The 18,337-nt window shown below is 43.2% G+C and overlaps 1 protein-coding gene across 1 annotated transcript; it reads right to left on the reverse strand.

Moving 5' to 3' along the window:
• Positions 1 to 7,436: 7,436 nt before the first annotated feature.
• On the reverse strand, positions 7,437 to 15,121 carry viml (vimentin like). The gene is made up of 9 exons (XM_048244188.1): positions 14,474 to 15,121; positions 14,101 to 14,161; positions 11,120 to 11,215; positions 10,561 to 10,722; positions 9,582 to 9,707; positions 8,603 to 8,823; positions 8,299 to 8,342; positions 8,078 to 8,166; positions 7,437 to 7,975 (listed from the first exon to the last, which is right to left on the reverse strand). Exons 1-9 carry the CDS (start codon positions 14,986 to 14,988, stop codon positions 7,934 to 7,936), a joined length of 1,356 nt encoding a protein of 451 aa, XP_048100145.1. The 5' UTR covers positions 14,989 to 15,121; the 3' UTR covers positions 7,437 to 7,933.
• Between the last annotated feature and the right edge of the window lie 3,216 nt (positions 15,122 to 18,337).

The following is an 18,337-nucleotide window of genomic DNA, read 5'->3' on the forward strand; positions in this document are numbered from 1 at the left end:
CAGCTAAGAGAGATCAGGAGGCACCATGGAAAGCCATTTTCTCAAGAAATAAAACAACAGCATTTGCCATTTTTGTATGTGCTTTTAAAAGTCACATAATGCCTGTGCCTGGTAGTTCATGAATTGATAAATCATAAGGAATATAAAATAAAGGCAAACATGATATAATAGTGTGTTAATTAATTGAAGGTGACCATTGAGCCTCATTCACCTTCAGAGGCTGTGCTAAGCTCAGTTCTACAGTTAGGACGAAGACTGTGATATCAACATAAACAACCATTACACCCACTGGTATCTTTCTTGAAGAGGACTTGTCTAAATAACGCTCCAAATCTAGGGAAAAACTCCCATGGTTGTTTAAAAAAAGGTTTTTGAACTCTCTCTCTCTCTTACTGTTAAAGGAAAAATATTATTAAACTTTATTGTCACATCAGTCACTATCTTTCCTGTCAGTGTACTGTAAGTGTGTGTGTGTGTGTGTGTGTGTGTGTGTGTGTGTGTGTGTGTGTGTGTGTGGTGGAACGGAACCTTAGAATAAAGACATTCTAACATAATCTTTATTCAACTGTATTTATCCCAAAATCTTTGTTTTGTTTCAGTTTTGGAAAAACAATTTTCTATTCTTATTCATTCTATTTCTATCCTCTCTCTCACTCTCTCTCACTATCTCTCTATTCACACAACAGCCTCCTCAATTAACCCGTCCTTCATTACCACCTCAACTAACCCTTACTGCATATCAGGTGCAGCTGGAGAAGGAAGAGGAGAGGAAAAAGACCGATAGGAAAAACAGTCTCATCTCTGACAGGGGAAGTGGATTGCCACAGCAACCGCGCAGACACACACACATGCGTAATGATGAGCGAGCGGCCGGGGACGGTTCTATTCCCCACCTACAGCCTTATTAGTGGGACATTTAAGGTAATGTCGGCTTTCCATGTTCTCCTGTGAGGAAATGTTTTGACATTCAGGGAGAACTGAGATGGATACACAAACATAGAGAGAGACAGAGAGGGAGAGATATAGAGAGACAGAGAGGGAGAGATATAGAGAGACAGAGAGGGAGAGATATAGAGAGACAGAGAGAAAGAGACAGAGAGACCAGACCAAAGGAGTCCAACAAGGTTGCTGCCTTATTCCAACTTTATTTAATCTTTATTTAAATGATTTGGCCACCAACATCGAAAAAAACTTCTTCCCCAGGGCTTAACCTCCTGGCTAAGTAAACTCAATGTGTATAAATGAATAAAATCTGATTACAAATTGGCACCATATTTAACTCAAATTCAAAATTATAGAAAGCTATTGACGAGGTACAGGCTCAGCGACCATAGCCTCGCCATACAAAAGTGGCCGTAGGCCCGTACAGGTAAACCTGGCAAGGCTAAAGATACAAGATTATAAGGGAAGAATATTTTGCCCCAAATTTCATACAACAAATAATGAATGAAAAAAATGAACAAAAACTATCATTCCTCCTAGGGGAAGTAGACAATTGTGTCCACCTAGCTGCTTGACCCCAGTGTGAAGGACCCCAGAGATGGGTGAAGCACGTGTGTGGGGCACCCTGGGATGGGAAAAGTACGGCTGGTGGTTGCGCGAGGGACGCCAGTGTGCCTGAGGTGCATGGGCAAGCTTCCCGAAGGGGAGGGCAGTGTGACGGAGTACCGTCACTACAGTTGAGTATGCGCTCTGACTGCCATCCCAACAGGCCTGGTTCTTTGGCGTTGTGGTCAAGCTGCAGGATTATGGCGTTTTCCATTTGACTTGTAAATCTCGTATGCTCACCCGTACAACATGTACGAATTAATTGTTAGCGCGAACGCTGGGGGTTGTAGTATTTTTGGGAAGAACATGGATGCCACCAGGGCAGCAGTCTCGTTAGTGCTGGACATTTGTCTAGAACACCAGAACACGTCCCTCATTCTCCCTTGTTGGGTATGGTCAATGTGAAATAATAATAAAAACTTTACTCACTAGTAACTCAATTTCGCTTATTTCAATTTCAACAAGTGCTGTCGCGTTTCTCTCAAGCCACGAGGGGCATTAGCAGGGGGCTAATCATTGTTATTGTTTTGTGCTACATGTAGTCTCTAGCTAACCGGCTGGAAAACAAATCGTTACATTGTATTGCACGCACAGCAAGACCGTGCAATGCATGAATTGGTGACCGGATTGAAGCAGCAATGTAATATAGTGTGTACAAATGCAAAGAAAATACATGTCATCTCATCTCAACTATGGGCTCAGCCATGTTTGTCGTAAGGTCGTACGGCGGATTTACGAGACAAATAGAAAGGGTCATTAGTTCCCCCGGAGACCCAGGTTCATGACCGGGGTCACTGCTCTCTCCCTTCGCTACAATCATTATTTGTATTATTGGGGGCCAAGCAGCGAAGCTGCAAAGCCCCATTGTGTTTCTATGTTTTCTTATTATTATTATTATTATGCATCTTCTATCTGCCATTGGAATCTATGGCAGCCCATAGAACCGTTTGGCGAAAAGTTTGGCACACTGTTTGGGGACAGTCCCATGATTCATTTCACCAAGTGCGTTAATGCACGTAACTTTTGACCCGTTAACCTGATTGTCAAACATGAGGTATCGTTGGAATCGACACCAAACTTGACATACTTGATCTTCAGACTAAGCCTCACAAAAGTTATCCCATTGCATATTAATTTTTCAAAAGCTTTGAAAGCGTCACAGCCAATCAAAATTGAAGGCGAAGCCGGCAAACAGAAAGTGAGCTCATATCTCAGCAACTCTTTCATATATCATAACCAAACTTAGCACATAGACTCATAACCCCATTAGGAGAATGCACAAACATTTTTGTGACCTTTGATCTCTAGGAGCCACTGCAATTAGCAAAACTGCATTTTGGCCTGAAGTTGTTGATATGTTTGGAATTAAAACTTTCTAGTGGTGTTTGGTAATACTGTGGGAGTTCTTTAGGCCGACACAGGCAAACTTGTGACATCAACATAATTGATTCGGCCGCCATATTGGATGTTGAATTGGCACAGGCCATCTTCAGACCATGCCTTATCAGTGCAAATATTTCTGGAATAACTGATAAAAGCATTCGCCCGCAACAGCCAATCGAAATTGGTGGCAAAGAGTGAGAGAGAGTGAGAGAGAGTAGGTGAGAGAGAGAGAGTGAGATAGTGAAAAAATGAATAGCCTAAATGATGCTTTGTGGAATCCTGAATGGATGTTCATCTCAATGTTCATCTTAGTATCTGGCTAAAGTGCTCCTATCAATGATGAGTCACACACGACAATCCAATTCCTATATTGTGTTTTTATTCCTCCACACACCCCCCCCCCCACCGCCCACACACACACCTCCCCCACACACACACCCCCACACACCCCCACCGCCCATCCTCTTTTCTTTCCATCCCAAGACGCTGTGGAAACTCAATCAGGCACTCAGTCAAGTGTTCCTCTGTTTATCACTGAAGTGTCAATTTCCTGCTATTTATGTGACCCTTTGGGCACAGGGAACACCTCCTCAGGGAGCTGCCATCATGTCATTCACCTCACTTGCTCTTCTCCTCTCCTATGAAATCCTCTCACCTCCTCTCCTTTCTTCAGCTCCCCTTCCCTACCCTTAACCTTTTCTCCTCTTCTCTCCTCCTCCTGCTCATATTTCTCTATTGTTCTCCTGTCCTCCTCTGTCCCTTCTTCTCTTCGCTTTTTTCTCCCTTACTCTCTTCCCCTCTTCCCTTACTCACACAGATATCCACCCCAGTGGTAATTATCCATGTTGTGCAATAGGGCTTTTTATAACCTCTCCAGTGGGCAGTAGTTGCTCAGCAATGTGTGACAGAGAGAGAGACCTTCAGTCCACTTCTGCCAGGACTCTCACATCCTATCACGTCATGTCTTTGAACATCAGTCTCGGCCCTGCACACACACACACACACACGGGCAGATTTACTGTGTTGTATGATTTACCCCACAAGAGAAGTATAAGTATAAGTATATATACTTTTTTGATCTTGAAATTTGGTCTCTGCATTTAACCCAATCGGTGAATTAGTGAAACACAAACAGCACACAGTGAACACACAGTGAGGTGAAGCACACACTAATCCCGGCGTAGTGAGCTGCCTGCTTCAATGGCGGCGCTCGGGGAGCAGTGAGGGGTTAGGTGCCTTGCTCAAGGGCACTTCAGCCGCGGCCCACTGGTCGGGGCTCGAACCGGCAACAAGTCCAGAGTGCTAACCAGTGGGCTACGGCTGCCCCATTATAGAATGATTATAGAAGAGAAAATCCCAGACCAAATAGAGATGTGGTGAGGTGCCTGTACTGAACAGCTCTCAGGAGAGAGTAATGGGGCTTACTGATTTACTGGACAAAAATAATAAACACAAGTCAGAGTTTAAAATCATAATTTTTCCAAAACAACCAGCTGTTCACTTATAACTCTAATCTAATCTCATGTTCCATAGCCAAAACCCCTTTGAGGACATAAGTTCCTCTGGTACCAAACATTGTGGTCCTACAGGATCAAATTAAAAGAGCACACATTACTGTATATTTTTGGCGAACCACTCGCCCTCTCTGCCACCCAGCACCCAGCACACAGCATACAGCACCCAGCAGCTTGAATGGAGTCTCCCCACAGTCTGGCAATCATGGTAGTTCCCAGAGGCAAGGCAAGACCTGCCTGTGGCTACACAGGAAAACACATATGAGGCTTCAGTGCCGCGTGCCTATGGCAACCAGTGAACATGGGGTTTCTTGGAGGTATTTTAAGAGCCACCAAGGGACAGGCTCTTTCTTCAGCAGGAAGAGGTGGAGAAAGATAAAGTGGCGGATGAGAGAGAAAAAGGTGTGAGGAAGAACGGGACAGAAAGAGAGAGAGAGAGATCTGAAGACAAGAAGACAACTGCTTTATCCATGCTGAGTGTATAAGTTATTGAGGAAAATAACTTTTCTATTAAACATATCTGCAGATCAGGTAGTTGACCTGTATAAGTTACTGAACTTATACAGGTCAACTATTCCAACTATTCCCTTTACCTTTTTCTTAAACACAATCATATAATATAACCTAATTTATTTTTCTTACATATTCATAGGTCTACATTTGTATTGCCTATGAAATAAATAAATAGTTTGAGGAAACGTTTAGAGGCAAACCAAGATTTATTTTGTTACTTTCTGATTTACAATATGATGTAGTTTGATGTATTAATTAGTAGCTCAGAAACACCTTGCTTGTTGTTTTGTATCAAATATATTTAATGTGCATTGCATGCGAGTACTTCTAATCATCAGCTTCAAGCATTACTCTTAAACCAATAAAACGTGTTGAAATAACTCACCAAAAACACTATGTTACACGTGTGTTTTGCGGGGGTGCGGGCCAGTGCACACAAACATGTCCCGCTTTGATACATGCATATGTTACACACGCGCTTGAGCCTGGTCTAACATCAATAGACGCTGCAATTCTAACATCAAAGAGTTTGGCTGAAAGTTGGGGAGCGCCCGCTGGGCACACGCGCCCCTGGTCTTCAAAGGATCGCTAGCTACTATTCATGTTTGAGCAGAATGTAGCGTTTTCTATTGTACCGGCTTCGCCATTTTCCTGTGAAGTGTTTTTCCCTGTATAATCTGCGACATTGATTGACCAAGTAAAGCACTGAGCTGTTCTACTGCTCATTACAAAAATGGTTGTTTTACTATGTAGCAAACCAAATAAGATATGTATTTCTGCCTTAATGACTGATATGTATTATTATTATTATTATTATTAGTAGTAGTAGTAGTAGTATTTCATTGGGGGTATTAAATGTAGGCTACCTCGAAGTCAGGTTTATGCTTTTCTTTAAACAATGTAACTTGACATACCGTTGAATATTTGAATATATGACATATGTTATTCAAAACTTAGAGCTGTGAAAGAACGGTCAAGAAATCCTAAAAGAAAGTTACATGTAACCTTTCAAACTTACCCTCTGGAAAAGCGCCACTTTCGGTCTGAACACCTTTGGAAGTTTGTACTCTAGCACCATTGCTCGGAACATTCAGTACCTCGGACAGCGACTGTTTTGTGCTCTGTCGGCTTCGGAACATATGGGAGCGTGCAGTTTTCTTTCTTCCATGAACCGACTCAGGTGCGGACTGGCTTCTCTCCTCTTCTTCCTGCGGTTCCGAGCCCACTTTGATAAGAGCGTTGCGCGTCCGTGTTAGAGCGGATGTAACCGAGCCCATTCCTACGCCGGAGGCACCTCAAAACAACCCACTAGCTGCAATGCTCTTAAAGTTCAAGCGCTCTCTCAAACTAAACAATCTCGGCTTGAACTTTTAAGCGGAGACATGATGGGAAACCTTACAAAAGATAGCCTACAAAGTAACCTGTATACCAATCAGAAGTTAAGTCAGAGAATGGTTATCGATCAGTTTGAGTCCACTAGAAATGATCACGTCTGTCTGCATTTTTACAAGTCCGAAAACCAACACGGATGGCTTGAAATTGCATCTGCACCATCACTCTTTCTATGGCAGATGTCGTCATTCGAACAAAGTTACAGTCTCTGTCACACACCGTCGCTCGGGAGCACCGGCAACGTAGGCTAATGCGTCTCCTCTCTGACTAATGTCCCTTACATACTGTGCTCAAAAACAGCTCTTTACATTCACACGGTGATTTCCCTGGTCGAACACAACTCTTGGTGTGCGTTGCCTTAGGAGCCTCGAAAAGTTGAAGTGTACTCTCATACGAGCTGTTGTTTTTGAGTCTGGGAGACAGAAGGAAGTCTTACCGGTGGCAAAAGGAACACGCATTGGCCAAACACCCTCTATGGGCCTTGGCTGGTATTTCAAGATTCCTTTCGGGTGAATTATAGCACTCATATCTGACTTTAATATAAACATACCTCGAGTGACTGAAAATATCTAAATAAATAATTGTATAGTATACTCGATGTCACAATGTAGTTTCTTGGTCAACGTTACCATCTTGCTTTAACCATGGGTGGCCATCAGGTGGCAGTGACAAGTTACAAAGCTCGTCCTCTCGTCTGTGAGCGCTGCCAAGCAGTTAGCCGCTATTATTATGGAAGGAGTATTAGGTTTAGGCTATGTTTTGACATTCGTGCTTAAAACATTTCGTTGGGATAGCCTATATGTGCTTCCCTTTGAACATGAACTTTTATGTGATTTGATGTACACTTTGGCACATAAGTTAGTGCTTTATAGGCCTATCTTATAGTTCTAAAATGTGTTCAATATATATAAAAGTATTAAATATATTGTATAAAAGGTAGGCCATAAGGATGTTCAAATATAATATAATCAATACTCATTGACTAGGAAATTCTAGCAAGTAGGCTTATTACTTTAATTCAGAGGTGAATACCAAGGCTATAGAGACAATATGCATAGACAGCCTTGCAATAAGAGAGACTTGAAATGAGAGGGAAATAGCCATTTATTTCCAAGGTTTGGTAACACAGAAAAGAGTCTTCTATGTTTGTGCTAAGACTGTCAAAGCGTAAGCATTGTGTCAGTGTAACTGTGCTGGTCCCAAGAGCATGGATTTCTCTCTCTCTCTGTCTCTCTCTCTCTGTCTCTCTCTCTCTGTCTCCCTCTCTCTCTCTCTCTCTCTCTCTCTCTCTCTCTATAGGGGGCAATTCTATGTTCTACATGTTATACACCACACTGGCTTGGCTTGCTTCATTCTTCTCCATCAGTAGCAGAAAGGCACTTCTTTAAAGCAGGATGTTTGATTACTCAGGTTTGTGACTTGGTCACCTTGCTGTGCACTGTTTGTATTGGGTTTGGTGTGCGGAGCAAAAGGAAGCTTGGCTTCTACGGCTCAAAAAGGGAATCCACTTCTCTCTTTCTCCCTCCCTCTCTCTCCCTCTCTGGCTAGCATGTTTATTAGGGATGTCGTCCATCAAGAAACGCTCAGTCCATGTCATCATGGTTCTGGGTTGACTCATTGATCACCTGTGATAAAAGAGGAGATAAAGCAAATAAAGCAATGTACATGATCACTTTCATTTTTTTTCTTGTAAGCTGTACGTGCGGATGTAAATGTGGCAACTTTACCTGTCCATCTCTGGTCTCTATGGTCTTGATGAGTACCTTCTTGGTTGTTGTGCTTGAGCTCTCTAGTGGCCTGGACTCCAGCATAGATTCTGTGGTGACAGGATTGACAATAAGTGGACAAGGCTCAACCAGAAGTTGCAGAAGTCAAATTACTGTAACATGTGAAAAATAGGTGGGTACTCAGGCTGAAAAATCAGGCTGCAGGCATTGGGTCAACTGACCTCTTAGATTAAGAGAAGAGAAGTTTGGCATGGGGGTAGAAATTCTGTGAAGAATGAACAGAACAGATTCCATCAAGTAGAATTCATCAATAAAGCTCAATATGTGAGTACTTAGACAGCATCAAATACAGAACAGATAATACCACTACCGGTACATTTATTTAACTATACACTTATACACTTCACTCTGTCTCAAATCAAAAGTGTGTGTGTGTGTGTGTGTGTGTGTGTGTGTGTGTGTGTGTGTGTGTGTGTGTGTGTGTCATCTTTATGTGTCACATCTTTATGCACTCTACACAGGCACCTGCTCTCCTCTCCCTCCAGCAGCTTCCTGTAGGTGGCGATCTCGATGTCCAGTGCCATCTTGACATTGAGCAGGTCCTGGTAATCCCGCAGGTGGCGCGCCATCTCGTCCTTCATGTTGCGGATGTCCTCCTCCATGCGGGCGATGGTTTCCTGGCTACCGGACACCTCCATGGAGAAGTTCTCCTCCATCTCTCTCATCTGCCGCTCCAGAGACTCGTTCTGGATCAGAGAGATGGGGGCATGAGGAAGGAGCCAGTCCAGTGCATATGAACACAACAGTATAGGCCTAATTATGAGTGTGAATTATGTATGAATTATGAAACCACTGAATATGCTCGGTAAAACAGACAAATTATTACATGACTACTTGTATATTCCTCAAAGTTACATTCACAAAACAGTCCGAGTTTAGATGACACTAATGAGAACAGACTAATATCTGTTCACTTCACTTTGTGTTTATGAATTGATTTATTCATTACCCCCATTTACTATAATGTAGTGATACTACACCTGTAGTACTGTGCTATATATACAATGGGACACTCAATGCCCAGGCTGCAATAATTGGGCTTCAGGGGTATGGCTAGCCTAGAAATCTAGACGCACCCTAGCGGCAGCAAATGTAATTAGAATGTAACTAGAAAAAACAAACTCTAGTCAGGCCAATCACATCGTGTATAGAGTTGGTGGGAGGGCTTAACATAATGACAGCAGAGTTGCGACGGTTCCGTGTGAATTCCCTGCTACTTGAAAACAAAGATGGATGCTGCTTTGAATCGGCTTTGGCTGCGACTCGAGTTAAGCTTTTTTTTAAGTTAGCAAAAGTTAGCAGAGGGAATTTGAAAGACAACCGTTTATCCCGCCCCTCGGATTGAGCACTGCCAATGGTGAGTTCCCAGACCCTACATCTTTATGTGGGTCTGGCTCGTCAGGCTAGGGTATAGCAGTTCTCCGTGGTGATGTTAGCCACTTACAGAGCCTTTAAGGGAATCCACCTCACAGGTAAGAGCCTGCACCTGACGACGGTAGTCATTAGACTCTTGCTTGGCCACACGCAAGGCCTCGCTATTCCTGGCTGCAGCCTCAGTCAGGTCAGCAAACTGCTCCGGTCAGAGGGAGAAGAGAGAAGTAGAGGGAGAGAGAGAGAGAGAGATGTAAAAAACAGAATCACTTCTGATTCAAACTTTTGGTGATATACAGTACTATATTTCTATTCTACAGTCCAACATGGTGCCTGTTATTCCCTGCTCGAAATTGTGTCATTTTTAAAAACAATATTTGTGACCATTACTAAAAAGATGAATAAATACACACATTCATACAAGCACACATGTATGGACATGTACACACACACACACACACACACACACACACACACACAACCAGACACACACACAACCACACACACACACATACACACACACACACACACACAACCAGACACACACACACACACACACACACACAACCACACACACACACACAACCAGACACACACACACAGAGAGAGAGAGAGAGAGAGAGAGACACAACCGCACACACAGACACACACAATCAGAGAGGGATTAGACAGTGACACTGCAAAGCATATGGGGAGGCTTAGAGAGAAAGGACAGAGGACATGGCTAAGGAGATGAGTGAGGCAGCCATGTGTGTGTGTGTGTGTGTTGTGTTTGGGGGGTGGGGGTGGGTTTGAGGGGTGGGGGTGCAGACAGACATCTGTGTGAGAGATTTGTCGAATCAGAGAAAGTAACCAGATCAAAGACTTTGCTCAAAGTTCTACTACAGCGTGATCTTTTGGCCTTCATTCACAGGTCTGCAGGGCTGTACAGTACAACAGTTTTGTGCCAGCATCTTCTAAAATGATTACATTTGCATACTTGCTTTAGTTATAATCATATACACTAAAGGAAGTGTTTTATGTAAACAACAGCCTAGTGCTTCAGTGCGGACCTTTGACTTGTACCACTCCTCAGACTCATGGATGTTCTTGGAGGCCAGGTTCTCGTACTGCAGACGCACGTCTCGGAGGGCAGCTGTGAGGTCGGGCTTGGCCACGTCCATCTCCACCTGGACATTCTGCTCCTGGATCTGGAGCTGCAGCTCTGCCATCTCCTACAGGAACACACAGAAGGCAAGGTGGGGTCAGTTTGTGCTCCACTGGTCTGTGTGGGTGTGTGTGAGTGTGTGTGTGTGTGTGTGTGTGTGTGTGTGTGTGTGTGTGTGTGTGTGTGTGTGTGTGTGTGTGTGTGCATGTGTATGTGTGTTTATGTGTGTGTGTGTGTTGTGTGTGTGTGTGTGTGTGTGTGTGTGTGTGTGTGTGTGTGTGTGTGTGTGTGTGTCTGTGTCCATCATATGGTCAGCAGTGATTAGATCCACATCAAAGCCAGAGAGGCCAGCGGAGATTGAACCTCATCCAAGAGCTTCAACTGTCTGGAACATAAAAGGAGAGTACTGGACACAACCATGGGTACGACGGAAGACAAGAGGTCACGACTTGAGCAGTGCCTACTTCATCATGGAGCTTCTTCAAGAAGGAAATCTCTTCCTGCAGCGACTCCACCTTACGCTCCAGGTCCAACCGAGACAGGGCAGCATTATCCACATCCTAGACACAAGAAAAACAGCTACCAGTTATTCTCAAAAACTGTACAGAAGTATAATTACATACATGCAATGCAGACATATGTCAATAAATACATATGTCAATAAATACATATAAACACATGGATGGATAGATAGATAGTGAGAGACAGACAGAGAGAGAGAGAGAGATAGAGAGAGAGAGTATGTATAACTCCTCTGTGAATAATATATGAATAAATTTTAGTAAAATGGGATTTAAAATATGCCAGAAAACAGCTGCCTGGCCAGGATCTGGTGTTGATGTGAGCCAGATGTGGGCTGCATTTGCCATCTCCCTGTTACACTAACCAGCCATCTCTGTGTTACACTACCCAGCCATCTCCCTGTTACACTACCCAGCCATCACTGTGGCTAACCCTTCTGATATATGAGCCAAATCCAGCCAGCCTGGGGCAGCGAGGCCACTTTGCAAAACAGCGTCACAGGGCCTTTCCCCTGAGCTGCAGCCCTCGGCCACGGACACAACCAAACAAACACACACATTCATGAGCACACACACACACACACACACACACACACACACACACACACACACATACAGAGCGTGGGTGGTGTGGTCTCCCCTTCTCAGTTCTTCTGACCCTGCAGACATATGCACACACACACACACACATAGATAAAGAGATGCACACACACACACACACTAGGCTACACACACACATACAGACACACACACACAGAGGCACACACATACAGACACACACACACAGAGGCATATACACACAAACACACCCTAACTCTTGGCAACAGCCTTTGGCATAAACAGCCTGCTTTGTCAGGCCATGGCAAGAGGGCTCTGGGCAGCGAAGCAGCTATGCCCAACTCTAATACCCCAGACAAAGCCAGCCATTCAGTAGACATTGGCCTGCTGTGTACAGCCTGTCCTCTCCCCTGAACCCACACATCCAGGAGCAGCAAAGTCCTCATCCAGCCCACTTTCAAGGGTCAGAGGTTACTCACACACACACACAGGAAAGTAAGAAGACCGTTATCATTTCTGTAGTGTGTGTACAGTGTGTGTGTACAGTATGTGTGAACAGTGTGTGTGTGTGTGTGTGTGTGTGTGTGTGTGTGTGTGTGTGTGTGTGTGTGTGTGTGTGTGCAATGGTAACTGTAACAGACAGTAATAGAGTCAACACTATAAGGTTGGTGGCAGAGGTGTTTGGTCACTTCAGGCTTTACTGCTACCACACAGAGGTGCCAGGGCAGCAAAGCAGCTCACGCCTAAATCCCTGCTCAGTGAGATCGAGTGGGGAACGGAGCAGGACAAGACAGCCAAAAACAACACAGTTGATGAAAAAGAGTTAATTTTCTAATTAGGGTGGGTGGGATCGGGGCAGTCCGTGTGTGTGTGTTTATGTGTGTGTGTGTGTGTGTGTGTGTGTGTGTGTGTGTGTGTTTTTAGACAAAATGAGTCAATGATTTTGGAAACATCAGTCATTTTCTAAACTCTTAAACACTGAAGAGTAGATTAACTGAATTTGAAATACTATTCACCTGGAAAAATACATGCAAAAAGAAGACAACTTATACAGCAATTACCACTGTAAAACAAAGGGGTGTGCTAGTGTGCGTTCAAGACTAAACGAGTGCACTGCTGCAGAATGGAATGCAGCAAAAATAATTGTTATATCTTAATTATGTTGTTTCAGGTCATAGGTCATAATTGTGGAATGTTCTTGTTATTATTCCATCTATTGATAGGTTTAATTATATTATGCCCACATTCAGTGCAATATGAATAATGGTCCTTTATGTGTAAGACAAATAGACAAATAGTATGAGGAGTGAGTTGGTTCTGAAACAGCACGTATTTAGAGGAAACCATCTGACCAACCAACGTGAGTCCACATTTGATCCATACCAAACAGTAATGGTATTTGATCATCCAGATATGAGGAATGGATTGTATCCAGGTATGAGTAAATAACAGATTTAATTAAATGTCTAATTTCACTTATCTTTCACCACAGCAAAACAACAGGCCTAGACCAGTGGTTCTTACAACTTTTTGTCTGGTGACCCCCAAAAAAGATTGGCCAGAAATTTTGTTTCACTTTGGATAATGTTGTGAAATTTGGCAGCAGAGGCAGAAAATGTCTTCTCTGATAGGTAGGCTGTCAACGCCAAAGGCATTAATGTCCATTGCAGCCTTTAACAATCTCATGTAATATTCAAGTAATAACAAGTACTCATTCACTCTGTAATTGCCAGTCGTTGCAAAAGAAGGCTGCATAGTCTTCTGTCACTGCTAAGCTCTCTCACCGCATCTTCCAACTCAAAAGTTATTGCTAGAGCCGCAGGTAGAGATTTGAGTGTAAACAGAGCATCCACTTTCAGAGACATGTCATGGAAACACTACAGCTACAATTCCCGGGATCCCACCCCCCAGTTTAAGAACCACTGGCCTAGAAGTCGACCCTGACACTGCCCCATTGCCTCTGTACACCCTGAAGTCTATCCGTTATTTTGACCACCCATCCACATCGCTGCCCATGTATCCAAAATACTGACTCAAAAGTTGCCAAGAACCCTCTCACACATGGGCCCGTTAGCGCTGCTACACAGCTCAGAGTTTTCTCTACTGAGCTTGCAGCAAGGCAGCGGCTCTGCAGTTGTTTGACCATGGGACAGATTGTTTTTATACTGAACTGATTTATTACTTTAAATTAGAGTGTAAATTAAAGTTGTCATGAGAATTATGGAGAATTGAGTGATTGAGTCAGCAAAAAAAGAAATCCAAAGGTTTTTGATGATGCATTTCATTGGAAATCTGAGGAGCATTGCACACATTTGGAGAAATGTGGAACATAAAGGATTAATGCAAGCCATGAGGTGGCCTAGTACCTGTCTGTAACTCTGCATGTTATTCTCTGCCTCCTCGCGCTGGAGAATCTCATCATGGAGCCTACAAAAAAGAGAGAGACAGAGTCGGTACAGCTGACACTCCCAACTCATTACACTATAGAGGACCGGACACAGGGAGTGGAAAACATCACATCCATAATAAGCGTTACAGATGTTTGCTGTGGCCTCATCATTGTGTATTATCCAGCCAACTGCAAATATATGACAATTAACCCTACAAGATCAAAGCAGATGTTCTGCCTGCATATTATACTTTAGCAAAATGATTAGTTGCTGTTTTACTTGTTTGTTGTGTTTTTGGATTTTACTCGTAACACGTAGGCTAAACATTGTAAGAAACAAAAAAACATACTTTGCTTTCAGGCGTTCGATGTCTTCTACCATATTGTCACGATTGACTTCCACTCGGGCTTTCTCAGTGGTCAGCTGGTCAACTTGGCGTCGCAGTTCGCGCATCTCCTCTTCGTACAGGTCGCCTATGCGAGAGGTGCCTTTCCCCCGCAGCTGTTCCAGTTCCCCGCTCAGTATCTTGTTCTGTTGCTCGAGATAACGCACTTTTTCAATGTAACTGGCGAAGCGGTCGTTCAGGTGCTGCATTTGTGCCTTCTCGTTGGTCCGGTTGGTCTTGAATTCTGTGTTGATGGCGTCTGACAGTGAAAAATCCAAGTTTTCTGAGGCTAGTCGGGGCATAGATGCGCTAGTGCGGGCCCGCGAAGTTTTGGTGGCGTAGACGGTCGGGGCAGAGGAGACGCCAAAAGACACCCGAGAGCGCAGCACGGGGGCTGAGAACTGTCGACTTGAGTAGCTGGACCTGGCGGTAGGTCTCTCCCCGCCGAACATTTTCCTGTAGGATGACTGGGAAGACATGTTGACTGGTACTCCCGACACTTAATGTTACCTCTTCCGTGCCTCTTCTTTGAATCTTTTTACCAACTGTCGCCTAACGTGGATGAAAATCCGACTGTGTCCTCTCTCGCACAGGCAGAACTCCCCTACAAGATTGCCCCGACGAGGACTGAGGATGAGGAACGCTATTTATACCGCGCTTCTTATGCAAATGAAAAGGGATCCCAGGATTTGAGTGACATTGTTCAGGTCCTATCAGACGAATCCTTAAAGAAATAAGATTTTGCCACCCTCTATTGCATGGCAATTCAGAAGTTTACAAAAGTTTACCCATTAAATATTGTCTAATCCTGCACTGGACATTTGCAAAAGGTCAGTTGAATATTAATCACAAGATTAATGGAAAAGCCTAAGGCTATTCTTCTTCTAGTCCAGATGTTGTTAAAGAAGAGAAATGAGTAGAAACTAACAAAATGTAAACCCTAAAGCAGACTGATTCTCACTGTTGTGCTTTGCATTATTCCTTGTTTTTCGCCTTGTTTATTCATCTACATATTTTTAATTCATAAATATATGAACAACCCCTAAAGAAAAACACAAGACAAGACAAAGAATCCATTCAGAAGTTTAATTCATTAGCATCTTTTCCCTTCAGAAGTAGTCCATTGTCTTAGCCTTAGAGGCAGTTTTACTAGACAAATCCTGTGCTCTCTATGGCTCCTAGCATGTCTGTTATCTAAAACTTCCTAATCTGATTTTCCAGGAAACTCATTTGTAGGATTTGTGTGTCACCTTCATGTGATTCCTCTTGCACATGGTGCATCGAAGTGGGCTTTCCATTACATTTTTGAAGGATGTTTCAACATAACGATAACACCAGTTGAATGAGGCATTACCTTTAAGTGTCAGTCACCCATCAGTCATATGTATTGCTTTTTTATTCAGGTCCTACCTTATAATCTTCTTGCACCCTGGTGCATATGTTTTAAATCTTTCTCATTCATTGCTGATAGAGGTTTTCTGGTGTCAGACATTAGGTCAGTTTTATGATTGATTTCCCCAAAATCATGTTCCACGTCTAGCTGTGAGCAGCAATGCAGACAACTATCTATTTTTGACTGACAGTTGATCCATAGAGTTCTGACATTTCATCATTACTGTCATTGCAAATGTGCACTGGGGCAACTTATGGTGAAGTATACACAGACAGTGGGACAGGGGGTAAAAGGGTTTGATTATTTCTGTCTGGCAGTTTTTGATGTTGGTAAACTTCACAACTATCACCAGACTGGCTTGTTCTCTCTTGTCCTCCCTCTCCTCTAGCTTCCCCTCTCCACTCCCGTGTCCATGCACAGTCCCGACTCTACTAACAGGATTCCAACAGAGTGAATCAGACCGAGCCATACACTATCCCAGTCAATCAACCTGACTGTAGAAGGGTAGAAAGTAATTTGAATGGCTGTTGAGTTCATGCATCGACAAACCTTCACCAGGATGGAGGACTGCACCTTGAACTACAGTGTTTTTTACAGGTTTTCAACAATCCCTAGACCCAGATCCAACCAGCCCCATACCAGTAGAGTTAGCAGTGGGTATTGCACATGTGAGGTGGAAAAAGCCTGAACGGCAGAACTGTCTGTGTGCTAAAATCTCACTGTGATAATAGCCAATAACAGGCTTTTAACCCACCTGACCTCTTTGTCTGTACCAGGGTCATCCTCAAATGCCTTCTGTGTCTTTCTGATCCAAAATCCATGGCTGACAGTTTAGTACTCATTATTGATTGGCAGGTTTTTCCATTGAAATTCTATTGCTTAATGAAAGTTAATGCCGTATGAACTGCATTGATTCTCCAGAGAGAATACCGAAGTGATGAAGTGACCAGAGAGAGAGAAAGGAGAGAGAGAGAAGCATGTGTGAGAGAGGGGGAATTACAAAGAGAGAGAAGGGACGAGAACAGATTGTCAGAAGGATAGAAAGACAGGCAAAGAGACAGACAGACGGAGAGAGGGAGAGAGAGAGCGCTGAGACACTGCAATTCTACACCTCAATCTAAAAAGTGCAGCAGTGCCTGGCCTGTCATTGTGCTGCTGACCCTGTGTGCTTCAGCGACTGCTGCTTCTGAACACCTCAGCAAACCCACCCGGTCTGGTCAGGCACTAGCAGGCATTTCTGTCTTAGATCGTTGCTGTGTTGTGTTAAATATAAGTTCTGCAGCTAAATAACTTGTCATTTAAATGTACACTAAAACACAATTATAATTTTAATTTATGTTTCTATTTAACCTACATTTATCATTCTAAATACATTTTTCTCCAGTGATGGCAAACATATTTTATGTTTAAATTCCTACCTGTAACTGTAGAATGCTGTATGGTTATTATGCAGAGTATCAGAGTTATGTACTTGGCCCTTTTCCCTTGTACTTTAACTGATGATATTGTTGACAGCAGTCTTTGTGTTCCACACTAAAACACCATTAAAAACTTCGACCTAAGTAATTATAATTTGATCAACTGTAATTCTGTTCCAATAGCATGGTTTTTGTTTTTTTAATTATTCAGTGATGTTGCCTACAAAGTTACTATCCACCATGCCCCCTAGATGAGTCTGCCCTTTCTGCAACATCATACACTCACCTAGCCTGGCCTCTGCCTGCCACTCACCCACGGGTGAGCAGAAACCTGATGGAGCAACAGCTGCAAACTGCGAAAGGCTTTTTATTGGATTGTTTGCCATCAGTTCAACAGACAAGGGCAGGATAAAGAGATCAGCTTAAATGTCTCCCTGCATACAAACAAAAGCCTACCTCACCAGACCGTGCCCTGACAGTTATGGTAATGCTGTGATGGTACTGATGTGCTGACCACCATGAAAACATTTGATAGTGTTTATGTGTCTGTTGTAATCAAAAGGAAAGTGACCCAGAGGGAGCAATTGCATAGCTAAATGCACAGCCTGTGTTTGTGACACTGTTGATGCCTTGCCTATCAGATGATTCATGACTTTTATGGTTCTGTTATGAAAATGAGCATTGCCCTTACCGTTCTTTATTATTGTACAGGACTTTGGTGAGCACCTGTAACATCTTAGAGTAACACAAAACTGCACAAGAAGAAGTTGTGCAACTAATGCCATGTCACTATGTTTTAAAATAGAATTTCTATGGATGTGATCAATTATGTTGATGACATGATGATTGTATTAATCTGATTGTACTGAGATGACAATTTATTATACTAGTGTGTTGAAAAATATTCAGTAAAGCAATGGCTTAGGATACACTGTTTTGACTCAGAGGACTACTGCATTGGTTCTGTGGCTGTCCCCTTGGTAACAAACCTGGTGCTGTTTGAGACATCCACCTTTT

Source organism: Alosa alosa, chromosome 1 (assembly GCF_017589495.1).
Source record: "Alosa alosa isolate M-15738 ecotype Scorff River chromosome 1, AALO_Geno_1.1, whole genome shotgun sequence".
Taxonomy (NCBI): domain Eukaryota; kingdom Metazoa; phylum Chordata; class Actinopteri; order Clupeiformes; family Clupeidae; genus Alosa; species Alosa alosa.